A 27,065-nucleotide genomic window follows, 5' to 3' on the forward strand; every position below is an offset into this window, starting at 1 on the left:
CCTTAAGATAGGTAGAGGTGTACCACAGATGAAAAGAACACATTTATGCCATGATTATAGACGCTCTGTGATAATGACAAATAATAAATGACCCGCACTTCTCCCGTGCCTCTCAGAGTAAGGACTCCAAAGCGCTTTACACTACAGTGTATCATTCATCCATTCACACACTCATTCACACACTGGTGGGGATGAGCTACGATGTAGCCACAGCTGCCCTGGGGCGCACTGACAGAGGCGAGGCTGCCGAGCACCGGCGCCACCGGTCCCTCCGACCACCACCAGCAGGCAACGTGGGCAGGGTGTGGGCCATACACACTCAGCACAGAGCACTCCACCAATAACAATGGTTCTTACTAAATTTGTGGAAGTAGGCCTTGAGGGTTCCATGTGAAATGCTGTTTTTCAAATGTCCTCGGCTATATGATGCGTCGGTTAACTAAAACCTGCACCGTAGTTGGTTTGCTCTATACACACCACTTCTGACCTGTCAGCCAGCACAGGGTTTTCCCCAGCACTTTATAAGCCTGGCAGCCCTCCAGGCCCCTAAAGGGGTCCCCACAGTTTTGTTTTCACTGAAGTTGTGAGGTTACCAATATTTTATTTGTAAAATTTGCATTTATGTGCCAATAACACACCCTACAGTATAAGTTACAACACTGTGTCTGCATAAAAATAGTAAATGATCACATTTAATGTGTGTATGCCTGTAGGGGGTGGTGTTGGGGGTCCGGCTTGTCCTGGACACAAGCAAGGGGGTCCTCAGAGGTAAAATTCAGTGACTACTGGGCCACATCAATAACAGCTGTATGGTGTCCCATCCAAAACCCTCACCAGACTTCAACACATCCAGAATTCTGCTGCCTGGCTCCTAACCAACACCCACGCCTGTGACCTCATCACTCTTGTCGTTTGAATTATAGACATGAAAAAATATTTTTAAATGATTGCTGAAGGGCGTGGCCAGTTTGCCGATGGATGAATTAAAAGTCCAATCGGCACACGTTTGAGTGAAACTTAAACCTAACTGGAACCTGAAACCCTAACAAGCTTCGGATTAGGTTAGGGTTGCAGCCCAGGTCGGTCTCGAGCAGTACAAAAATTTTCTTATCAATCTTGTTGAATTTTTTTTTTTTTTAGAAGTTTTAATTGTTCCCATTTTGTTTATGCTTACTCGGCACGACTGTAATCGATTTGGTAAGATATCTAGAGTGTTCTGCCTCGCTGTCTACAGCCGTTTTCCTGCTTCAGAGTCTGACAAAAACCACCAGCTGCGCACATCATTAAATATCACCACCACTGTTGTGGTGTGGTGTGGTTTTGAGTTGCATACGAATCACACCGTGCTTGCGAGTGCATCCCCACATTCCGTTTCAGTTGTAATGAAGCACCATCTGAAACACGTAGAGTTGAATTAAGTCGAGCTATGCTGACGGCCTCTGTGCTGCAGGTGTTGTCCAGGAAAATCCCAGACGAGCCTCTCATGCTGATCATTGTACATAAAAATCAGAATCAGTCTCCGCCATGATTGGTCCCAGTAGGTAGCCACACAGGTAGCATGTGGGAGCTGCACAGGTTTGTGGTCCAACTCAACATCAGCAGCTCGGTTCTCATTCATGTGTGAATTAAAGGCTATGTTCACACTGTAGACCTTGATGCTCAACTACAATTTTTTGAGTAAATCTGATTTTATTTTTTCTCCATGCGCTGAGCGCTCAGACTAAGATGTTGCTGCAGGTGAATCACAAGCTGGATTCTCTTTGTAGCAACCTGGAGGCCATTCCTAAATTCGCACGCATGATGGATACCATGATGGAGAATGCCACTGCATGGCACTGATGGGATTAACCACCATTATCTGGCTGGTTGGATACTCCTGTGACCAGTAAAACTAAGGCAGAGAGGAAATGTTATCTCTGGCCTGCTCCAAAACAATAAATGTTATCAGAATCTGGCTCCCCGCGTTGGCCTTGCCTAATGCCCGGTTCACACTGCAACTTTTGACCGTCTTTGTCAAATGCCTCACCCTGAGCAGAGTCATGACACGAACTGGTGAACATGAGGGTAATTTGCATATTTGTGAATGTACAGATCGACTGACAGCTTTTTGAGCCGTCTCACTACCAAATCAGCCTCCAACAACCTTAACACTGCACGAATACCTACGACTCCTGTCTGCAATCAACCAATGAAAACACACCTCTGGGATGCTGCAGCAGCAAGACTCCGCCTCTCTGAGCGTCAGTTTCAATTAATGTTTAAAATGCGGATCATTAACTACACACCAGTTATTATTTCTGTTAGTAGTCCAAGTTAATCCGGAATTAGACTAAAATAATTAAACTACATTTTTAGACCATCAGCTGATTTGTGAAAACCGTGATTCTGTGATCTGTGAGAGCTGAGAGGAGATGAGCTCAGGAACATAAAAAATAAAACACAAGAACATGAGGTCCCTTTGCTGTTGGTGGAAATGTCATATTTATCCAATAAGGACGGTTCAGTAGCGTTTTGTTGCAGAGAGAGAGGTTTATCTGCTCTGTGACAGCAGGTGTGATGCGCTCACAGAGTGGACCGTGAGAAAGTCCAGATATTGCAGCCCTCTTGACAGATTTTTACTTCTCTGTAGTTTAGTGGATGAGAGGATGAATGTCCAGCAAACAGATGTTTAGATGGAAGATTGGAAAAAGAGACCCGCAGCCATTTTTCAGGTGTGGCACCCCACTCAGAGAGAAGGGCATTCGCATCCTAGCATATCTGGATGACTGGATGCTAATAACCAGTTCTGGAGAAAGAGCGCCAGAACAGCTACAGCAGGTCTTGTCTCACATCCACAATCTGGGTTTTCTGGTTAATTTCCAAAAGAGCCCACTGACCCCGAGTCAACAGTTCTCTTTCTTTGGTCTGGAGATTTGCTCCCTATGGTGCCAAGCCCGTCTCTCAGAGCACACAATAACAGCGATCCACAGGCATCTAGCTCTAGTTCAGTTGGGACGCAAACTGTGCTTCTGAGCAGTAAGACAACTACTGGGAATGATGGCTTCTTCGATTTCAGTGGTGCCACTCTTACTGCTCCTGATCCTCTTACTGCTCAGTGCTGGACCCGTGCCCACCAGCTGTGCACAACACATCACCTGCACAGAAAGCTAACAGTAACAGCTGCGTGCATGTTGGCCCTTCGCCCATGGAGGAAGCCTGGTCTCCTGTACCGAGGTTCGCCGATAGGCAGAGTGTCGTTTCACAAAGGTGGTGTCCACAGATGCCTCCCTGTAAAGATGGGGAGACATTTGCTATGGCATGGCGGTGAGAGGGGGTTGGCCTCTAACTCAGTCCAAGCTCCACATCAACTGCTTGGAACTATTAGCAGTTTGGCTAGGTCTGAGACATTTTCAGGTGATCCTGAATAATCAGCATGTCCTGATACGAACAGACAACACCACAGTGATATCGTATATAAACAGACCGGGGAGCACTCGTTCACTTCCCATGCTGGACTTGTCTGGCTAACTCCTCCAGTGGTGCAGTGTTTGGCTTATGTCTATCAGAGTGACACATGTACCTGGGCACTTGGATCTGCAAGCGGACCTGCTGTCCAGGACCAGCCCAGTGGTGAGGGAGTGGAAACTGCACCCGCTAGTGGTGACCCTAATCTGGCAGTGGTTCGGGAGAGCAGCTGTAGATCTGTTTGCAGCCAAAGACAACACCCAATGCCCTCTGTTCTTTTCCATAAAAGATCAGAATGCGTCATTGATGTTAGACGCACTGGCTCATCAGTGGCCCAATGTGCTTCTTCGTGATCGGAAGGTCGCAGGTTCGGGCACTGCTCAGTTTGTCGCTGCCGTTGTGTCCTTGGGCTAGACACTTAACTAGGGCTGCACAATATCTCAAAAAATTATCGTCATCGGGATAACAGGACGTGCGATAGGCCCATCGCAAAGCACGTCAAAAACGGCGATAAATGTTTGGTTCAAACATTTCCATCCGTGTCATACATCAACTTTTTGTAAACCAGCTCTGTTTTTTACACGGAAGTATTATTTGACCAATCAAATGTAGCCCTTCTGATATGCGGCCAATCAGATGGGTCCGTTCACGTAATACGCCCGCCCCCTACGTAGACCCTTACCCCAAAATTCCACTATCTCCGCTCCGCCTCCGCTTTCCGCTGCCGCTCGCTTCCCTTGTTCGTCATGCTGGCTCAGATTAACGAACGCACTTTGTGCTGAGGGTTCTGGAATCAGCGCTGCTTTCAAACGTGAACGTGAGTCCGCTCGGTGTCGTTAAGCAGCTGATAGTAACCGGGCTGACTCCGACACGTGCCGGTGAACCAACCCACCGTTAGCCCCAGGCTCCGGTTAGCTTCCAGCTAAAAGGCTACAGCACTCTCCTCCCAGTCCCACCCTGCTAAAGAGGGCCTGGAAAAGTTCCCCCACACATCAAAGTGATTTTTCATTTATGAGCTTTTATAACCTTGTTAATCAGGATAGTTGATTTGCTGCTGCACATAAACTGTCAGTGCGCCCCAGGGCAGCTGTGGCTACATCGTAGCTCATCCCTACCAGCGTGTGAATGTGTGTGTAAATGGGTGAATGACTGATTGTTGTAAAGCGCCTTGGGGGGTTCCAGGACTCTAGAAGGCGCTACATCAAATACAGGCCATTTTCTGTATGCATTTCATCTGGTGGAGATAATTCCTTCAAAACTGGAAAGGGTACGCGAACAAGGCCTAACCTTAACTCTGGTGGCCCCTTGCTGGCCCACAAAGTCATGGTATGCGGAGATAATCATCTTGCTGGTGGAGGAGCACTGGGAGCCCCCTCCCTGTCCTGATTTCCTTTCGCAGGCGGAGGGAGAAATACTTCATCCATGCCCAGAGTTGTGGATGTAACATGTCTACCTGCTGAGAGGTCCAGCTTATTGGCCAAGGGGTCTCCCTTTGGCTGTGGTTGAGACTATTCAGTGTGCTAGGGCAACATCCACTAGAAGTTTATACAACTGGATGGCTTTTGAGAAGAGCCCCATCGTAGCTGTGGTATTGTTCTTACAGGAACTGGTGGAGGGAGGACTATCTTACTCCACAGTCAAGGTTTACTTGGCAGCCATCTCTGCTTGCCATGTTGGCATTGATGGGGCGATGTTGGGTGCACACCCTTTAGCTGTTTGTTTCCTGTAAGGGGTCCGCAGACTGAGACCAGGAATTAAACCAAGCGTTCCTTCTTGGGACCTGGCAGGTTTGCTGGATGCTCAGTGTAATGCACCATTTGAACCACTTGAATCGATTGAAATGAAATTGTATCATATAAGACGAGTCTGCTTCTTGCGATGGCATCTGCCAAATGTGTCTGGGACCTGCATGCCCTTTTAGTGCACCCTTCATGTTTGCAATTCTCAGCTGGTGGTTGTAAGGTCACAGTACGGCCCAATGCTTCTCATCTCCCAAAAGTGATCCCATCCAGCTACAGCTAGTTTTCATCTGCCTCCTCTTACTTCCGAGAAACAAAGTAGGCTTCATCTTCTGTGCCCAGTACGCATTACATAACTACATTAACCTCGCTCAGAGTACGCGGTTGTGCGATCAGCTGTTTCTGTGTTTTGCTAGTCCAGCCAGAGGTAAAGCTTTGTCCAGACAGAGACTCTCCCACTGGCTGGTGGAGGCCATTTTTTTTGCTCATGTAAGCAAGGGTCTCCGTTTGCCTCAGGGAGTGAGAGTCCATTCAGCCATAGGTGTGGCTACATAATGAGCCTTTTAAAAGGAGTCCCAGTGAGCAGTATCTGCGCTGCTGCCAGTTGGTCTTCACCGCGCACTTATTCGGTTTTACCGTTTAGATGTGACTGCACTGTCAACGGCTCACTCTGTTCTGTCTGCTGGATCACAAAGCTCACACCAAAGCATCACTCCTTAGGCTTGGGTTTCTGGTGAGTGCTCTGCGGGCGTGTTAAATGTCCCATACCATACGTGTTGTACCCAGGAATTGACTCAAAGGGAATGTAACTACTGTTCCCAGAAGGAGTCGGGGGGGTTTCCAGGCTCAAGTACCATTCTGACCATGCGCCAGCACATGTACGCTCTGTGCATTCAACTGCCTGACTTTTTTAAAGGCAAATTTTTTTTTCGTTAAGCATTCTAATTACGGATGCACCAATACTCGTATCGGCCCCAATACCGTCTAATGTACATGTATTGGTTAAAGTTAACAGACACCATGAACTGATTCTTAAAAATATAAGTCTGCAATAAAGTCCCAAAAAAAGGTTAATTTTTCACTTTAAATGTTGGTTTAATTTCATATTTTACATCTGTTAATTTGTCTTAGTTAAGTCTGGTGCCTTTAGTCTCTTCAAGAAAGGTATAAGGTGGGAGTTGATTAATTCGCCAATAGTATCGGACTGGTGTTGGGTATCGACAAGTACACAAAGCCCAGGCGTCTGTATCAGCACTGATCAAGTCGGATCGCTAAACCCCTAGTTCTAATACAGTAATACCTCGTTTATCGAGGTAGATGCGTTCCAGACCTGGCCGCGATAGGTGAAAATCCGCGAAGTAGGGACTCCCAGCATGCCCCTCGCGGGGATTCCCTCCATGTCGCACCTACGTCACAAACCGCGGCTATAAACGGAAGTCGCCTTTCCAGCTCACCACTCAGTCATCGTTTCTTCAGATTCATGATCAGAGTTTCCAACCTACCGATCAATCCAACGAACTATCAGCTCATAGTAAGTTATCTTACTTACTTCTGGAAAGCCCGGCATTTCCGTGTCACTTTGTTGACGCTCGAACGCTCGGGGGTTTCCTAGATCAGCCGGCGTTTCACCGACGCTCTCACTTCCGCGTCTGTGAAACCACGCTCCCTACAAGCTCAACACCCGAATCCAGCCGACCTGTCTGACATACAGTACTATATTGAATTATCGTATGATCACATTCTCTTTTTCTGGGTAAAACTCAAGAAAAAAATTTTTTTACTTGTTTTTTTTTTTTAGTTTTATTACAAAAAGTGCATTTAATGATGAAATTGATAAAAAAACAAGAATTCCTTGATATTTCGCATAGAAAAATACCGCGAATCAGTGAAAAATACCGCGAATCTGCGAATTCCCCCTGAAAAATGCTCCAAAGAAAAAATCCGCGAAGCAGCGAATCCGCGATGAACGAACCGCGAAGTAGCGAGGGATTACTGTACCAACATGATAATTATCATGTTAAAGCATTCTTTTATTAAAACGATACACACACAAAAATAAGGTGCCAAGGTTAACGTGGAAGTGCTCCAAGTTGTGAGGGATTCATCGGCACATCTTGCAACCAGATAAATCATGACCTATCAGATATGTATCTGAGTCAGCACCACATGTCAAAATGACATGGATCGAGTTAATAACATAAATGATCTGTGCTGTTCAGACTGTCATAAAAAATCAGATGTGGGTCGCATGTGGGGGAAAAATGTGATCTGAAGCACTTTGCCTGCAGTGTGAAGGTAGCTTATATTAAAATAATCTGGGTGTTATCTACATGACTGTAAGACTTGAATATAACAAAAAATTTCCTTGTAGGCGTTATGAAGAGGACATGTACTGGAGACGTATGGAAGAGGAGCAGCATCACTGGGATGAGCGGCGGCGTATGCCGGATGGAGGCTATCCACAGGGCCCTCCTGGTCCTCCTGGTCTGCTTGGAGTTCGACCCAACATGTCTGGTCTGCAGCCACAGGGTCCCATGGTGAGAAGAACTTTAGTGGTGAGGTTCGGTTTGAAGCCATAGTCTTGAACTTTGGTAGATATGTACGATAATCACTGATGATCGCAGCAGCTCAGTCTTACTGGCAGACCTCATGTAAGCCCTTAAATACTCTGTGTTAGAACATGTTGGCTGACTGACATTCAGGACTAAACTTTATAATTAAAGCGATTTAGAGACCTTTCAGTTGTGAGCTGTGTGGGAAAATGGAAATGTGTACTTTTTTCTCAGCCTCCCCGTCGCCCTGACTCTTCTGACGACCGATATGTCATGAACAAACATGCAATCATCTACCCCTCAGAAGATGAGCTCCAGTCCATTCAGAAAATTGTATCAATCACAGAGAGAGCCCTCAAACTGGTGTCGGACATCATTTCAGAGCAGGACAGCCCTAAGGAGGAAGACGGGGAGAAGGAACCAGCCAAAGACAGGTGTGGGAACCGGACTTCAGTAATTATCTACTCATTTCAATTCTCATTTCTTATATAGAGGTGCCATCAAACTCAATGAGACTCTTAAAACCTAAACACAGTGGAAAAAATCAAAAGGTGCTTCAGGATGTTAACGCCTCATGTCTTCTCACCAATTTAAAACTTCAATGAAGTTTGTAAGTCAAAGCTGTAAGCTCCTAAAGTTGTGGTACGCAAGTTAGAATTATTAAATAACTTTAGAAATCCTTAAGTTTGACCCTCTGACCCTGTTCTATGAGAAAAAGTAAGTATTTTTTTATTTTTCCCCTGGCCTGTACAGCTAATTATTTCTGCGAGCTTACCGCGTTGACCAGTAGTGCTGCTTTTCCACCAGGGGGAGCTTCCAGTACTGGTTGTTTTGTAACCCAGCGCCAAACTTACACAGTAACCAGTAAACCTCTGGTACCAGCCAGGATTATAGGAGGATACACAGAAAGTGGTGTTAACCGTGTCTGAATACTTCCTACAGCATAATGTACATTCATCCCTGTGAACTAGTACATGGAGCTAATGCTAAGATAAGCTAATAAAATGCTAACAATGTGATAGTAGTGGGTTTATTTATAATAGAGATGATGTAATAATAATAATAATAATACATTTTATTTATAATATACTTTACATTCACAAAAGAAATCCCAAAGTGCTAATTTTGTCGACTGTTACCGGTCTTTTAAAAACGTATTTCTAGGTGTTCTTTATGAAATGCCTTTCGTTAATTCATTCGCTGGCAGCCATTTCTCACTGTTTCCACTGATTTTTAAGAGTCACACAACGTTGCACGCTAGCATGATGTCGACGCCAAAACTGCCAAAACAAAGACGAGACTCACCTTACATCAGGAAGAGTCCGCGTGTTTCGAGCGCTATCCGTTCTTTCACAGTCCGTTGTTGAATTGTGATCGGCAGACGCTTTTCGGGTTCGGGCCTCACTTTTTTTCACGGGAACGGCCCAAAACGATCTCCTAACACATGGATGTTCTGCCTCCTGATCACGTGACGTGTGACGTATGCGGATGAAGATCGGTTTCAGAGCTTAGATGTTTGTTCTCGCGGTGCGGGGGCTCGTCCGACGCCCGCACAGTAAAAAAAATGCCAATGACGACTTTAGTCATGAACGGCAGTGAATGAGTTAACAGTAAGTGTGTACCCCCTCTCCCTCTGTCCATGTCTAGAGTCCTGAAGGGAGTGATGAGGGTTGGAGTTTTGGCCAAAGGTTTGCTTCTACGTGGAGACAAGAACGTGAACCTGGTTCTACTCTGCTCTGAGAAACCCACTAAGAGCCTCCTCACCTGCATAGTGGAGCACCTCCCGAAACAGCTAACTGTACATTTTCCTCTTTTACACATATTTCACGCTTGTGCTCCTTATTTCCTCTCTGAATTAGAATGTATAACTCTATTGGAAAAGTCCAGTTTTAGTTTACTGAGATCACTTCCTGTTTGGTCAGCTTAATGAAGAATATTTACCGTTTGTTCTCTCAGATAGTGACACCAGAGAAATATGAGGTGAAGGCATCGATCCCGGAGGCAGCCATCATTCTAACATCTCTCAGTGAATCAAAGATGCAAGTGACAATCACGCTGACTTCACCTGTCATCAGAGAGGACGCTGGCCGGGATGGAGGTTGGGAAAGCCATCATGTCCTTACTAGCACTGTTCTACTTGTCTTCCTGTTTTCTCTTTACACAACCAGTCGCAGTATGTTGGTTGTTCTCTTTAAGAGCATTTTCCTGCTGGCACTCCGCAGAGATCTTTGGGTTGAAATAAGATCCATCCAAAAGGCATTTTGATTCATGGTCAATTGAAGAGATGATAGAAACGTCCCTAGAGAGTCGGAGCTCATCAGGGTTTGCATGAAAATACTTCTCCGTCTTCTTTCGAGCAACAGAAAAAGCATCTGACCTGTAAAATACTGTATCAGATGTAATGTATTACAGACCCTTCACTCATGTCACCAGACAGCCAAGTGCCAGCAGTACTGCTCTTCCACCCTTTCCTCTGTGACTCCTTCCTCTCAGATACTTTATTTGATCCTGGAGCGAAGCATGATCAGTGTTTGCATTTTCTTAAGTCCATTTATTCCGAGGTGAGATTCGATTTTGTTTCCTGTGTTTCAGGAGATTGTTTCCATTTGTATTGTTGGCTCTAATCAATGGAAGACATCATTACACCTTTGGCCACATGAGACTTAGACGTAGACACCTGGGGCCACGTCTGTACCTCCAGTTTGATTTGACTTCAGTGTGCTAAGGTGTTTCTCACATTCAGGAAATGGATGTCATTTTCCCACAGGAAACAAATGTTTTTCCTTTTGTGTAACGGTGAGGGGTTCACCAGGCTCAAGTCGTCCGTTCTGAAAGGCTCCCCTGAGTTAAGACATCCTCGTTCATGAACACAACTCTGGTCTCTGGGTAGATCTTAAGCTAATTCAAACTTTTAAAATATTTAAAAGTAATCTTATTGGTGCGAATGTGGACGTTGGATTCTGAACTGTGCTGTTTTAAATCTGATCTTCACAGCAGTTCTTAGAGGAGTAGAAGACCATTGTAAAGACGTTCTGGTTGCATCTGAGCACAAGTCTTTCATGAACAGTGATTGCTGGGGTCAAATTCTAGCCTGCTGACATCAGGAATGCATGCTGTGATATCTAACCCTTTGATTACTGGTCGTCGTTTTGTTTTCTCTGCAGCAATCATTGCTTCCTCCTCTGGGATGTTTTAGTAGCACACAGTCCAGCACAGAGACCCTATTATCCCTGAGGCACGCTCTACTACTAGACCGTTTCCATCAGAGATTTAGAAGAAGCCAACAGTCTCGGAAGGATTTTTGACCAAGGTTTTCTCACATCTCAAAAACGTTGCCACACCTACTGCAGCCACGCCCCTTTTTATCAGGTCTCCTCTCTTCCATTTGCTAGGCTTTATTTCTGCCGCCCAGTTCACTTAAATGGTTCTGGACCATGGGAACTTTTGGGTTACAGTGAGAAAATCTACACCAAAATGAGTGTTTGTAACGTTTAACTGTGTTCATCTACCTGATAAAATGGTTCTGGCCTGGATCTTTTTCATTCTAAACACCGATGATTCCCAACTAAACAAAAAAATCAGATTTTTATTACTGAGTCAATTCCTAACAGGGGTGTCAAACTTTAGCCCTCTAGGGCTGTATCCTGCATCTTTCTGTTGTTTCCCTGCTCCAACACAGCTGAGTCCCCTGTGCAGCAGCTCATCAGGCTCAGCAGAAGCCTGCTGATCACCTGCTGATTGAAATCAGGTGTGTTGAAGCGGAGAAACACTAGAGCATGAAGGATAACAGCCCCCGAGGACTGGAGTTTGATACCTGTGGTTTAAAGTGTGGAACGAGTTTAAAGTGATGTACAATTGGCAGAGGCGGTTTTAGTATCAGTAACAAGTAGGCTGGGACCTGATAACCTCCAACAGAATGCTGTTTTATATCTGATAGGTGTGTGTTTCACCCAAAGGTTTCATCAGAAATGACTTCAACATGCTGAATAGAAAGCCCCTACCCCATTAGCGTTTTTTTCAGACCCGCTTTCACTTCAGCCACTGAAACGCGCCCAATGAGCTACAAGAAGCTAGCAAAAAGTCATGTGTGCATTGCTAATATGGGTGTGTATTGGCAAGAATGTGGCAGTGGACATTGGAGACAATACAATACATTGCAAACGATGTTTACGATATTTAAGACTGATATAGGCTAAGTCCAGTGTTATCTGTTGGAATGAGGGAAGTACACACTTAGCAGTCAGAGTTCAAGTTGCACCACCAACGTTTGCATGTAAACTCCCAATAAAACACCAACGCTCTGCTTTGAAGTATCAGCTCAGCATCATAATACAAAAACATCAATATTTAAGTATATTGATACTTTCATGCATCCCTGCTTGCTAATCAGTTAGCATAAGCTACTTAATGCAGAAAACAGTATGCCCACTGTGATGGGAAAGCCAGTTTATCATATAACAGTTGGACAGGCTTTTCAAAGCAAACCCCCACTCTTCAGTTGTTCCCAGTCAAAGAGAATATTTCAGCTATTGAGAAGTTTTTCATTGTGGATCCAAACCGGCAACGATGACTACTAGAATGCTCACTAGTTAAACAGCATTCCAACATGTTGACATCTAGTTTTTATATTATGACCAGTTACAACAATATATTTATAACTATTTACGAAAACCATTAAGAACTCAAGCCTGGGCTTCACCTTGGACCTCGGCATGCCTCCAAATCGCCTCTGACAGTCAGTACTCATCCTCTTGAACAGCAACTTCATTCGTTCAGGTTGTATCGATGTTAAAGCTCTTCAGAGTGGAACCGGCTTCAGCAGGAAATGTTGGTATGTGTGGCAATGTGTTTGTTCTCTGCCAGCCTCGCCAACCTGGTCAAACACCCATTCCTCATCACGTTTTGACACTTGAAATCCATTTTTAGATGTAACCTCAGGTATGGTGAAAGACCCAGCGGACGTCTTGGACAGGCAAAAATGCCTTGACGCTCTGGCTGCTCTGCGCCACGCTAAGTGGTTCCAGGTTCGGAACATCATTTTACTTTCTTATTGTAGCCTTATGAGACGCATTCTTTGTAAATTTATTTGTTTTTTTTCCACACATTTCTGTTCTAATCATAAGTAAAAGTATTTATATTTGAAGAAAATCTTGTACATTCAAGGATGCCACCTAGTGTAATACCTGATTGTCTTCTGTGTGTTTTCATCGTAAATCCAAGAACCATTTGAATTCCACGTATAAAACACTATATGAAATGGCATCCTTGTATTCTATATTCAAAAAGTACCTTAATTACAATAATGTGTGAATCCATAAGGCTGCACAATAACTAGCACACAAATGGCTTTTTGTATTGTTTTCATTCTTAACTTTTCATAGAGTGGGGACTGAGAGAAAGGGGATGTTTGAGGAGTCTCCTGTGATTTTGCTACTTGAGTAAAAACATGGGCAAAGTCAATCAGATTTCCTCAACTCTATCAGTCCCTGGAAACTCCTCTAAGGTGACTGTTAGACCTCTCAGTCCATGTTTGTGAGTTAACCGGATAAGTTTGGGGCCAGAGTTTAGAAGATGGCAAGAAAAGTTCTCCTTTCTTGTGCATTTTGCAAACTTTGAACTCCCTTACTAACCGCGAGGTACACGACTACTGGGAATGGCAGCTTATTGCACATGAAACTAAAGTTAAGCTTCCATTATGCACAGTAGTGGTTGGACCTCTATGATGGAACTGATTCACTTGTCATCTCTTGTCACTCCATAAACTGACATTTATTGCATCAAAAGGCTAGAGCCAATGGCCTCCAGTCATGTGTGATCATCATCCGGATCCTGAGAGACCTCTGTCAGCGCGTCCCTACGTGGTCACCTTTTCCTGGATGGGTAAGAACAAAGAAAGTTGACAGGGTTCTCATTCCATTGAAGGGCAGTATACTCTTACCAGCCACTTTATCAGGTACACTCTGTTAGTACTGGGCTGGAACCCCTTTGTCTTTAGACCCACTTTGATTCTTCGTGACAATGATCCAACAAGGTGTTGGAGACATTGGTTATAGGTTCTGGTCTATGCTGAGATGACCCCATCACACAGCTGCATCCAAAATGTGAATGTTTAATTTAAAATCTAGATTCGTCAGACCAGGAAAGGTTGTTCCAGTCTCTTCTGGTCCAGCTTTGGTGGTCCTGTGTGAATTGGCGTCTCACTTTGCTGTTCTTACCAGACAGGAGAGACAGGACTTGATGTAGTCTTCTGCTGCTGGAGCCCATTTGAAGCAGCTGGTGTGCTTCTCAATCCTGCTTCTGAAGGTCCAGCATGTTTTAGTTTTAATTCTGTTTCAAGACACCAGATTTCAGTCGGTTTGTGAATAACAGGCTTCTGCATAGCCTGATAAGCTGCTGCACCAATGGTCCAACCACTGAATTTAGTGAGTTATAGCAGAGAAACCACTAAAACAGCTGTTCCCAAACTATTTTGGCCACACACCCCTTATACAGTTGTGGTCAGAAGTTTACATACACTTGTAAAAAATATAATATAATGGCTCTACTGAGTGTCCCGTTATTTCTAAAACTCTGATTTTTCTCTGATAGAGTGATTGGAACAGATACTTCTTTGTCACAAAAAACATTCATGAAGTTTGGTTCTTTAATGTCTTTATTATGGGTTAACAGAGAAAAGTGATCACATTTGCTGGGTCACAAATATACCCATTTTACACTGAATTAGCCAAATGGGGGGGGGGGGGAGATCACCATGACACATCCAGAGCTAGCTGCCAGGCGACTCCCCCTTCCCCAGAGTCTTCAGTGGTTTTATTCAAGCAACGTGTGGGGGGGGGGAGAAGGCGGACCGTCTCAAATTACAGAGGCACAGAGTTCTCTCAATTAACATCTTTGCTCAACCTTTTTATGAACATACCAACACAGAGATTCATGATGTGGAATGGGCATCTTTTAGGTCTCAAAAAGGTACATTTATAAAAATACCCAACAATCAAGTTCAAAGAGAACGTGCTGATTATGCTGCAGAACACTCTGGGGAGCAGTAGCAGGGGTTGTATGAACTAGTCACTAGTCGACTTCACCGCTCTGTAGTGACTTTTTATGCCTGTCATCGACTAGTCGCTGTCACGTGATAATGACCGGCAAGATGCAGTCCTCGGAAAAGACAGCAGCCTGCTGTCAGCGGGTGACGAGCTCCTGCGCTCGGGGGGGCAACGCGCTGTGCCAGAGCGTCGGTACTGACACCCGCCGTAAAACGGACATTTAACCAAATTGTGACGTTGACCCTCTTGCAATTTAACCTTCCTCTCACCCCCATCCTAACCTTAACCAGCTTGCACATGCAAAGCTCTGATTGTTGACGGGTTCCAGACATCTGCGTCCTGAGCACGGCCACAGTAACATTATCAAATCAGGTGTCGCCACCTAAAAAAATAATTTAACACGCAATCGTTCATGTCGGCTCATTTCCTTTAATGTTTTCTGTCTTTTATTTGTGCCTGAAGCGTTTCGCTGCTGTGGATCAGGGCGCATCACCTGTTTTGTCCTCCGGTGACGCACCTCACCGGTGCGGCCGGCAAGCAGAGAGCACTCCGCTGTTTTAGCGGTCGGTAGATCTTTTAGAACTGCAGTTCAAAGGTAACTCATAAGGTGAATATATATGAACACAGGTAGCAGTTTCTCTGTAGGACTGAGAGGAGATGGAGGAAGATAATAAACAGACAGGACAGAAAAATAGTCAAATAAAAACAAGTTAGTTTTTGTACCTGCTGGTTGCAACAAACAGACACCACTGAAGGTAATCAGAAGTGAGGAACAGAAAATGAAATAATTATTTTAATGTTTAGAGCAGCAGGAACTCCGAGAGGCTGCAGGCGCATCAGTGAGTTTGCGGCCGCTGCGCGGGGGGAGGGGGGAGAGGGCTGAAGCAGGGGGAGGGGGGAGAGGGCTGAAGCAGGAACTACCGTTGTTAAAAGAAATGTGTTTAACTTTGAAAATGTGGGCGCAATTTTAATTGTCAAAAACTCCAGCCCACCATTAGTTCATTTTGCTCAAATAGAAATAGAGGCCTGCCTCTAATTCTGGTCCTCCTTCCAATAAAGGCCTGGAGCTTGACGAGCTTGAGTCAAATACAGGCCCGGGCCTGTATTAGAGGATTTACGGTAATCGTTACAATCCTAGCATTGGAATGTGTTAATAATGCATGAGGGATGTGTTCCAGAGATCAACTGTGCTGAAAGGATCTGCTCTTAAAAGCCCAAACATAGGTTTTATCATAAGGTTGTTGATATTTCTTTTAAATAATGCTAATCAATCGTTCCGCTAACCGTCTGCTGGGATCCAGTGACTCAATTGTTAAGCTAACTTTTTAGCTAACATGCCTTTAGTTTAGTGCCAATGTTGGAAGTACAAAACAACAAAATCAAAGGCAGAAGTGGTCGTATGCATTTTACAACTTCCTTAGGATACCTCTTTACAGCATTAGCTGTGCTGCTGCGGTGTTCTCAGCGGTTCTCGTTCAGTTCTGTGCCCTGCCTGCATCCGACAATGTCCCGAAAGAGAGTGTGTGCGTATGTGTGTGTGTGTGTTCGTCTGAGGCCAGTGCAGTTGTCCCAGCTCTGTCTCACATGGTCCTTCGGTGAGACGGCAGCTTTTATGGTTTTTTTTTTCCTGAGACCGTCCACAGGTGCTGCCGTGTCTCAGAGGTTGGCTTCTCGTTTTTGTATTTGGTGGTTTGAAGGGTCGACTCTATCGACTTTCTCCTTTCGCTTTCGCTACGGCTAAGCACGCAGCTGCTAGCCACATTGTTTGATTGTTGGCTTCGTAGAGCTTTAACTGTCGTTAGCTTCGTAGCTAATTCTTCAGAATTGAGTTCAACAACTTCATCAACTGATGGTCATTAAATTATATAATTACTCAAATACATGCTTTTTTAAAATGCCATCATCCTGAGGGGCTTCCTAAACGTACGTGCCACAGCTGTTGTGCTCCTTGCAAGTTTCAGCTCCAGCTCTGTTAGCACATCCCTGCTGAAAAGGGACTTGGGCAACCGATCACACCTTTTACAATGCCACGCCCATCATATAGTCCGTGCACGGGCACGCAAAGTAGTGCTGTTTTAAACCAAACTTAATAGCAATGAGTCCTTACCCTGTACTTGGACACTTGGTGCAGACTGGCTGGTCACTTCATAGCAAAGCTGGCATCCCAACAGCAGGAAACTATTGTTGCAACTACAACGTTCACACACCAGATGTGGCTATGTGTTTGTCTTCCTTATTCAACATTTGGGTCCCCTGAACTGCGATCAACTGTTTATGTTAACAGGTGTACCTAATAAAGTGGCCAGGAAGTGAAACATTTGATTTTGTTATTCTTGTCTAACTCCTTTTTTTTCTTCTTCACCTAAAACAAGTCATTACGTATCCAGGCAGTGCAGGGTTCACCACATCATCTCATGTCCCGTAGCTCAGACCTGGCTCTACATGAGGCCTGTTAGATCCTGTGTGATTGTGCTGTTGCTGCTTGTTGGAGAAAACCCAGTGTGGGGTTGTTCCCAATTCTCACTTTGACTTCTATGTGTGACTAAAGCCTTCACAGGTGTCCTTCAACGTTTCACCCTGTGAAAACTTAAAGATGCGTTCTCTCAAAGGCAAATCTGTTTTAATAGTTGGTTAAACAATTCTTCTTCTCCACCATGAAAGGCTTAAACATCTAATGACAGGGCTAACATAGGGCTGGGCTCTATGGCCTCAAACCAGTCTATTGAGCATTTCACCTTAATGATAAATGACATCGTACAATACAAGACATTTTAGGTACTGACCAGAAAACAGGTATGTTTGGGAGGAGGCCTGTTCTCTCAAAAACTGTTTGGAATTGTTGTACAGTTTACTCAGTTTTATGGCTTTTTAGTCGGACTCTAAATCAGTAAATGGCTGCAGGCAGCGAGGCAGCAGCCAGAAGCTCTGGGGCAACCAGTGACTTTGCCCCTAACCAATCAAAAGCTCAGCCCTTGTAACCACGGCAAAGCGGGGCCTGAAGAGTAGAATGAAAGTGAGAGGGAAAAACCGAACAGCACTACTCAGAGTAACTCGGATTAGTGCAGCGCGACCTGGCCACCCTTTTTATTCTACTTTCCTGTTTTCTACATATTCACAATTTTTTGTCCCTGCTTTCTTGAAGGCCTAATCTGCTGAGTCAGGCCAGTGCGACCGCTGTTTGGCTAGGATGCAGAGTAAGCGGCTTCTCCGAGCACTGCCTGCTGCCTTGCTGCCTGTAGTCATTTCCTGGTTCAGAGTCTGACAGAAAGCCAACAAACCGAGCAGATAGTCAAACATCACCATTTTTGTGCTGAGTTGTGCTTCTGTGGAGCATACAGGTATCCTCACACTATTTGCTAATCACCACATGCTATTTTTGTGTTGAGCAAAGATTACACCCCCGTGAGTGCTGCTGCAAATGATCTGTAAGCTTAGGTCTTTAGCCTGGTGCGCTGCACAACCACTAGGCTCTGATAACTGCTACTCAGGTACTTGCTGTGTTATGAGACTGAGAAGATTGCCAGTGTATGAAGGTGCTTGTCCTCTAGAGACTTGAGTGTGACTTGGACTTTAGAGATGGTGACTTGACTACAATCCCGACACTGACTGGTTACAGTTGGGCAAAAAGTATTTCATCAGCCACCAATTTGTAAGTTCTGTAAACTCCATCATAGGTATACCTCAACTATCACTGTCTGGATTTTTAAAGAATTTATTTGCAAATTATGGTGGAAAATAAGTATTGGGTCAATAACAAAAGTCCTCCATTTGCAGAGAAACAGACCCAAAGCATGATGTTTCCACCCCCATGCTTTGCATTAGATATTAGGGATGTCCCGATATAACTTGTTCACTTCTGCTATGATACAGATATTGCAGCCTTCAGTGTTGACCGATACCGAGATCAATCTGATACGATATCAGCACACTTGATCCTGTTCCGTAGTGTGGAATGTATGAAAGGCTTGATCAAGTGATATTACTCAATTGGAGAACAAGAGCCAAAAACAATATGATGAAAAATGACCATTTTTTTGTTACCATCGGTTGCAAAAATGTGATCCTTAACGGACTGCTTATATCGGAGATTTTTGATGCCATCCGATATAACTCGATGCACGGATTTTGGGCTGATACTGAATTACTTCCGATATCAATATCGGAACGGGACATCCCTAGTAGGTATAGTGTTCTTTGGATTCCACTTAGCATTCTTTCTCCTCTAAACACAACAAGTAGGGTTTGTGCCAAAAAGTTCTCTTTTGCTTTAATCTGACCATATGGCATTGTCCCGACCCTCTTTTGGGTCATCCAAAGGCTCTCTATCAAACTTCAGACGGGTCTGCACATGTACTGACTTAAGCAGGGAGACACGTCTGGCACTGCAGGGTTAAGAGTCCCTGTTACTGATGGTAGCCTTTGTAACTTAAGTCCCAGCTCTCCGCAGGTCATTCACTAGGTCCCCCCGTGTAGTTCTAAGATGTTTGCTAACCATTCTTGTGATCATGTGACCCCAAGGGGGTTTCTGGTGTCCTTTGACAGCTCTTTGGTCTTGAACCGTAACGGAGTTTAGAGTGTGACCGACCCTAACCCTGATGACCAACAGGTGCCATTAATACAGGTAACGAGTGGGGAACAGAAGGGCCTCTTACAGCAGGTGTTACAGGTCTGTGAGAGAAAGAAATATTAGTTGTTTGTAGGAGACTTAATACTTATTTTCCACCATAATTTTCTAATAATTAGTTTAAAACTCTGACGGTGATCTTCTGGACCTTTCTTTTAATCTTTTTGCCTCTCAGCTGAGGAATACCTATGATGAAAATTACAGACCTCTCATCTTTTTCAGTGGGAGAACTTGCACTGGTGGTAGCTGACTAAATGCTTCGGTGCCCCACAGAATGTGCAGATAAACTGTAGGAACAGCTGCGTATTAGTGACAGCATACCGTCTCCGAGGGACAGCGGTAGGTGGTAAATACCTCAGCAGGTAAAGCAGGTTGTCCAGCAATTGGAAGGTTGCAGGTTCAATCCCGGCTCCCACCAGAGAATGCAGCTGTCTGGTCCTTGGGCAAATAAAGTTTGATTTGATTAAGACGCTTAACCCACCTTGCCTGCTGGTGGTGGTCGGAGGGATTGGTGGCGCCCGTCTTCTGTCAGTGCGCCCCAGGGCAGCTGTGGCTACATTGTAGCTCATCCCCACCAGTGTGTGAATGTGTGTGTGAATGAGTGAATGGCTGATTGTATTGTGAAGGGCCTCGGGGAGGGGCCTCTAGAACCCTAAGAAGGCGCTATACAAATCCAGGCCAGTTACCTTCCCAGGATGTTGAGGGAACTTGGCTGCAGGTATTAAAAACAACCAAACAAGTATTAGTTTAATACTGTCAGAGGGTCAAGCATGATCTACAAGTTGAAGAGAGTTCTTGTAATCAAAGTCTGTTCCACGACCCTGAATGAATGTTGATGTTCCTTTTATGAAGGCCATGGAGCTCCTGGTTGAGAAGGCCATCAGCAGTGCCTCTGCTCCCCTCAGCCCTGGTGATGCCCTCAGACGTGTCTTTGAATGTATTTCCTCTGGGATTTTACTTCCTGGTAAGAAAACGTATTGATGGGCTCTCTGTCTCATTAACAGTGTGAATGAGGTGTTTATTTCCAGTTCAACCTTGTTCTGCAGAACATTTAATGCAGTTGTGTTGTGTGGAATATCACAGCAGTAACATAATTAATGTTTTATTGAATAATTATAATTCATGTCTTCACAACTAGGTTTGTGTTTTAATGTGGTGCTTTAACACTGCAGACCTTCAAACCTCCAAAACTGAAAAACAAGCAGTCCGCATGAACAACAGTTCTGCCCTGGAGGTCTCCTTCAGAGCTTCAAACTCAACATGAGCCATTTCTCTGTTACAGGTGGACCAGGACTGGCAGATCCTTGTGAGAAGAAAATTGTGGATACTCTGTTGCCCATGGAAGAGCAGCAGAGAGAGGACATAACCTCAAGTGCTCAGGTACAAGCTTCTTGACTTTTTTTATTTTTCTATTTACAGCTTTTCTTTAACCAGTAAATAACTTTTTTGTACGTGCTTCCTAGCATAGCGGTTTTGAACCCTTTTACAAACATAAAAACAGGAAAATATGTTTTACACAGACTTTCATGGAAGTCAAGTCACTGATTCATGTTTAGTAGAAAACATGCTCGGATCTAAAGATGCTCATTTATGGCAAAAATGATAATCACGTTATTCTGGTTGAAACTGATATAATTATTTAACAAGATATTTAATTAATGTTTTTAACACAAGTTTATTGAACATTAACAATGACTTTTAAAGGTTGTTTTTAGGATTTCTTCTTATATATATATATATATATATATATATATTTTTTTTTTTTTACCTCTTGTTTTTAGCAGCAATGCCCCCTCCTGGAATGCTTGAACTGCATGTCTAGAAAAGGCAAACTGTTAGCCAACTAGCGACTGTGTAGCATGAGCGATATCAGAGTTTGGTCATTGCACAGTGTATGCGGAATGGCGTGACTAGAGCTGCAACAAACGATTATTTTCATAATCGATTAATCTGTCGAATATTTTTTCGATTAATCGTTTGTTATTGTTTCGCTATTTAACCTATACAAGTGATGAATGCATTTCAGTTAAGAAAAAAAAACATAGGAGAATTGTGCAGTTGACTGCAATCTATTTTATTGCACATGAACACAGTCAGCGGTGTAAAATGAGCTAAACAGTGCAAAATATCAGTCCAGAATAATTTTTTAGCATTAGCTGGAAGCCTGCTCCTTCCACCATGGATAGTGGCCTCATGTCTTTTACCAGCATGTTTAGAATAGAGTTTGTAAGTGGTATGCATTGCTGGGGGGTGAGTGTCTTGTTCCCCATGTAGTTGTCCATCGTTGCTTGTTTTTTTCTGCACAAGAAACACAAATGGACTGAAATAAGTACACATATAAAAAAAAGCAGCACACACACTACAACACTAAATCAATATTATATTATTTGAACTAATTAACAATATACAGTGATCATTTATTTTGAGGGTTACGTTCTACAAAATAGCCCGCAACAGGAGATATTCAGAAAAAAACTCAAATTTTTTTTTACTATTAAAAAGCTCTAAGTAAGAAGCTCATGAGGTTTTTACTTTGAGTCGGGAGTGTTTAAATTAGCTAGAGAAATGTGAAAAATGTTTATTTTGTGTAATACTGTTTAAGAAACATGATAAAAATGTGTTGTGAGGCGTTTTACAGCGTTAGACAGTAAAACAGCCTTTTAATAGTAAATAAATGACTTTTTCTGAATTTCTCCTGTATTTAAAAATTGAAAGCGTACAACTATGCCGCGTTATATTCACCTGGACACAGCTCGTCTGTATATTTTTCACCGCGGAGTTGTCCTTCTTTGAATGAGGAACATAGTTATGGGTTTGTGCCGTTTTTCTCTTAACGAGAACATTCTTATAAACAGACGTGCTAAATTTGGCAAGCACATGATACACAACACGGAGGAGATTCACGATTGCATCTAGTCAATCAGAAGTAGAACACCGTAGACTGACGCAGCAAAAAAACATGTTTGACATCCACTATAACGAACTCAGCTAAAACACTAAGTCCCAAATTTGATCTGCGTGTAGTATATTTAGCTTGTTTATTTTCTGTTACTTACCGGGCTGTGGCGCTTCCTCTGCTGCATCAGCCCCCACATGTTTTCGTCTCAAATGTTCACTTAGGGACGTCGTGCTTCCGTGCCATGCTAGATGGTTTTTGCATATTTTGCAGGTCACTCGTCTTTTCATGGCATCTAGAGTGAAGTGCTCCCATACTCGTGAGGTTTTTGTCCGGGGTTTCTCTTCAGTTTTGTCGCTTCTATTTTTCTTCCGTATTTCTTCTTGTTCCGCCATCTCTCACAGCAAGATGCGCGTCAGTAACGTGTTATGTCATGAAAACCGAGGGCACTTATTGGCTCGTTTCTTCTTCAACGGCTCCACTGGTAGATCAGTGGCTCATTACTGCCACACACTGGCGGCAAATTGAACAGATTGTAACCGATGTCAGATTGTGGTAAAAATAGACTTTATGCGGTAAAATGTGATTATTAAACAACTAATCGATGACTAAAAAAGTTGTTAACTACTGTAATAATCGATTAAATCGATAAGTTGTTTCAGCTCTAGGCATGACGATCTTTTTTTGTATGTTTTGAGTTTGCCTTATATTTAAAGTTAAATAAATATTATTCCACCTCCATGGGAGGATTGTGATGAAGTAGCACCCCACTAGAAGGACTACGTTGTTAATTTGGGAGTAAAGCTAGACAGACTTCTGTTTTAGGGGTCACATAAATTGGGTGGTAGCTTCCTCCTTTTACCATTTAAGACGCTTGGCCAAGGTTAAACCTTTTTTGTCCAGACGCCATCTTGAAACTCATAACTTCATGTCTGGACTATTGCAACTCCATCCTGTTTGGAGTGCCTTAGCCCATTTGCAACTTGTCCAAAAAGCTGCTGGGAGATTTTCGGAGGGCAAACGAAAGTTGGACCATGCTATGCCCATATTGGCAGCTCTACATTGGCTACCTGTTTCTTTTAGGATTCAGTTTAAGGTTCTTTTACTGGTTTTTAAAGATTTAAATTGTTTGGTTCCAGTAGATATGGCAGACACACTGCACTTGTAAGTTCCCTCTCGGGGGTTTCCACAAAAATAAACAATCAATGATGAACAAGAGTCTGCTTCTAGATCTGCAGAAAAGGGACACACAACAATACAACAAGATCAAGCTATCACTGCGTCAACCTGATGATGAAATATAAAATCAACATTATTTTACTGAACAATCAAACGATAATAAATCACAGTGCATTTAGTGGCAACGACAGCCTTAAGACATGTTGAACGTGCCCAAGTCCATTCTTATGAGAGCGCCATGTGAGCACCTGTGTGTGTACACGCGCTTGTTTATGTAAGGTTTTTCTATAGGAGCGTCCAATAGAGAGTGTGAGGGGCCACAGATCTGCCCCCTAAAGATGTGCAGGAGACGGAGGGAGCTCCAAGTCCAAGAGATCCAGGAGCTGTCCCAGAGCACAGGGACCCCGGGGAGACTGTAACCAGAAATGTCCCTGCCCCCCTTGAGGGGCACAGAGGATCGCCCCGGAAGGGTACAACCAGCAGCCGGCAGAGTCCCGGGAGATATCATCGGCAAGCCCACAGGCTCGTCCGCAGCCTCCCACCCCCCAGCCGGCTGAGCTCGGAACCCAGCAACCCGGGACCCAGGGGCGACCACCCCCGCCGGGAACCCAGCAGAGCCCAGGGACCCAGATCCCACCAGGCAGCCACCGGGATTGACCAGGCAGACGCCAAAAATCTTAAACCCCCTGACCCGGGAGCCACGAACACTCAGGCAGACCAAGGCACAACCCCTCACACCAGGTGTGGCAGGGGGAGGGGAGACAAAGATGTATAGCATCAAAAGAAGTCCTAGGGGAGGGGAGGAGTCAAAGGCCCCACCTGACATATACAGTCATACACAGACACAGTCACACACTCTCTCCCTCATGCTCACACATACACATACAACCAATGACTTACAAAAATGCACGCCGGACACCCACTCATGCTCCCCATACACACCCTATTCACTCTGGTCCCGGTACTGCTGCACATGGGGTACAACCATTACCAGTTACCAGAGTTCGACCTTTTCTGCTGGGGTGCTGATGAGCAGGCTCCCCCGCCCAACGCCGAGCACAGCAACCCACCACCCCTGTGTTAAAGCCCTTAGTCCGGCCGTTCAAATACCTTGTCATTCTGGTACTCTTGTTCGTGACTCTGGCAGTAGGAAGTTAGCATCTTGATTCATGAAGGTGTCTCCATCCTTCAGCGCTAACCTAACCAGCTGTCAGTTAAAGCTTTTTGTCTTTTTACAGAAACTCAAAAAGGCCGTCAGGCAAACATAATTAACTCATTCGCTGCCAGCCGTTTCCTGATCGGTAAAGCCCTTCGCCGCCAGCGTTTCTCATCGTTTTTACTGTTTTAAGAGTCACAGAACGTTGCGCGCCAGGATGATGTCGACGCCAAAACAACCAAAACAAAGAGGAGACTCACCTCTTACATCAGGAAGAGTACGCACGTTTTGAGCGTTATCCATTCTTTCATAATCAGTTGTTGAATTGTGATCGGCAGAAGCTTTTCCGGTTCGCGCCTCACTTTTTGTTTACAGGAACGGCCCAAAACGATCTCCTCACACATGGATGTTCTGCTTCCTGATCACGTGACGTGTGACGTATGCAGATGAAGATCGGCTTCAAAGCTAAGATGTTTATTCTCACAGTGCGGGGGCTCGTTCCGATGCCCACACAGTAGGAAAAATGCAAATGATGACTTAAGTCGTCATTGGCAGTGAATGAGTGAAAGGTGTGGTTCACTTAAAAACCAGTTTTTAATGATTATTTCTGATTCTAACGGGTCACTGAGTGTTTAATGCAGGCTGAACATGAAAATAGTCTCCTACACCTATCTCCTGCATCAGCTTCTCATAGAAAACAGACGGTGAAACTAGGATTAGAAAAGCCCGACAAATCTGTCACACTGTCACTTAACATTCATGTCGCCTCGCAGCGGGGAAGGCTGTTGGTTTAGCATCCAGGAAACAGCAGAGAACGTATTGGCTAGTGGAAGCTAACTATTAGCATTAGCAACTCTACCACACAGCAGGGCTCCTCCAGGCTTGTGTTATTTGTGGAGGTAAAACATCAACATTGCAAATCAGTAGCAGAGTGAATTTTTCTAAGCAAAATCCCTGAAAAGGAACAACAGATATTTCTGGTGTTCAAAACCTTTATAGAATGTAATCATGTACTTTATCAGTAACTTATAGAATGTGTGTGATTTATGTGTTAATACAGATGTGGAATCAATTCATGTAAAAATAATCGTGAAACCTGGATTATTTCTCAGACTATAATCGTTCAACCCTAGCTCCAGGGGGGACTTGGCCAGCGGTTTACCCAGTAATCAGCCTCCTGAACCTGGGTTCCAAGTTTGTGTAGAGCATCCATCTTCAGTTGAGTCTGTAGCAGAAAGAGCAGAGGAGAACTCAGCACATTACAGTCTATATGAGAACTATTAGAGAAACACTCATCTATTAATAACCCTAACTATTCACTAGTGTTACTGACTGCTGATGTTAGATTTTACGTACTAAATAAATCTAGTCTTTACTCAGAACACGTCTGTGCTGTTTCTGACCACAGATTACACGCTAAACAGAAAAACAAGAGCTGCGTTTTTATACAGATCTTTTTCTGTGTTTCTGTTCACCGTGTCATCCACGTAAGAACTGGAGAAGCGTGTGACGTTCTTAAGCTCCTCCCACCAGGTGGGGGTGCAGACGCTGCAGGACTCCTCTCTAACACACAGAGTGAATTTCTCTGACTCCCACACAGGAAAATAATGTCATCTATAAAACTGGAGCTAACATGTTAACCCTTTGATGCATGAATTATGAAATCTTCAACCATGATTTAAAAAAAAAATTGTATTCATCTTTAGGTGTGAACAAGGGCGTCAGTTTGTTTTCAGAATTGCTGGGGACAATAAAGTAGGCTAGCACAGGGGTCGGCGGCTCTGGAACCGCATGCGGCTCTTCCATCCATCTGATGCGGCTCTCTGTGCTTGTGAAATAATGAATGGATATTTAAATAAAAAGCTTTATATTTTACTGCATTAATTTTACATCTGTAAGCTAATTCTAAATGTAAAGATTGTCTGCGTAAACCTGAACAGTTCCAACCCGGTCTTACTGTGAGACCGGGTTGACGCGTCACGCTTGTGCGTAATCGTATCGGCGCTTCTGAGCTGCTTTCTGACCTTCCCCACCTACAAAGTTTAATTACACCAATCAAACGTGACAGAGCCTGGATTTGTATTCTGAACAGTCTAAACATGTTTTAAAAAGAAACATAGGACAAAAGTGGCACCTGCTCAGTAAAACCATCAACAGGGTGAAAAATACCAAAAATTGAAGGCAGAGACGGGCTACAACTTCTGGATCCATTTTATATAAATTGTTTTATTGATTATCGTCTAATGAAAGATAATTAAGACGTACATGAGCGACCAGGCGCGTTGCAAGCTTTTCAAAAGTGTGGGGGATGTTGTCTGTGCCTAAAATAATTTCATGTTATTCATCTTGTTAGTTTAATTTCCATAATAGCGGAGCAGGTGCGAATTTTAGACGCGTCACGCACGTCTCCGTTTTAAACATGTTTAAACTGT

General features: G+C 44.0%; 1 protein-coding gene across 2 annotated transcripts in view; it reads left to right on the forward strand.

Annotated features, from left to right (window-relative positions):
* The window catches only part of zfr (zinc finger RNA binding protein), a 127,921-nt gene that overhangs the window by 96,966 nt on the left and 3,890 nt on the right, over positions 1-27,065 (forward strand). Inside the window, exons 12-19 of one of the 2 annotated variants that reach the window (XM_054738181.2) lie at positions 7,555-7,720; positions 7,970-8,169; positions 9,383-9,533; positions 9,692-9,833; positions 12,662-12,759; positions 13,520-13,615; positions 20,255-20,366; positions 20,685-20,782. In XM_054738181.2, the coding sequence (XP_054594156.1) occupies positions 7,555-7,720; positions 7,970-8,169; positions 9,383-9,533; positions 9,692-9,833; positions 12,662-12,759; positions 13,520-13,615; positions 20,255-20,366; positions 20,685-20,782 (1,063 nt within the window). Of the gene's footprint in view, positions 1-7,554; positions 7,721-7,969; positions 8,170-9,382; positions 9,534-9,691; positions 9,834-12,661; positions 12,760-13,519; positions 13,616-20,254; positions 20,367-20,684; positions 20,783-27,065 lie in introns of those variants that run through there. The other variant, XR_011517048.1, reaches the window with a different exon arrangement.

Source organism: Nothobranchius furzeri, chromosome 17 (assembly GCF_043380555.1).
Source record: "Nothobranchius furzeri strain GRZ-AD chromosome 17, NfurGRZ-RIMD1, whole genome shotgun sequence".
Taxonomy (NCBI): Eukaryota; Metazoa; Chordata; class Actinopteri; order Cyprinodontiformes; family Nothobranchiidae; genus Nothobranchius; species Nothobranchius furzeri.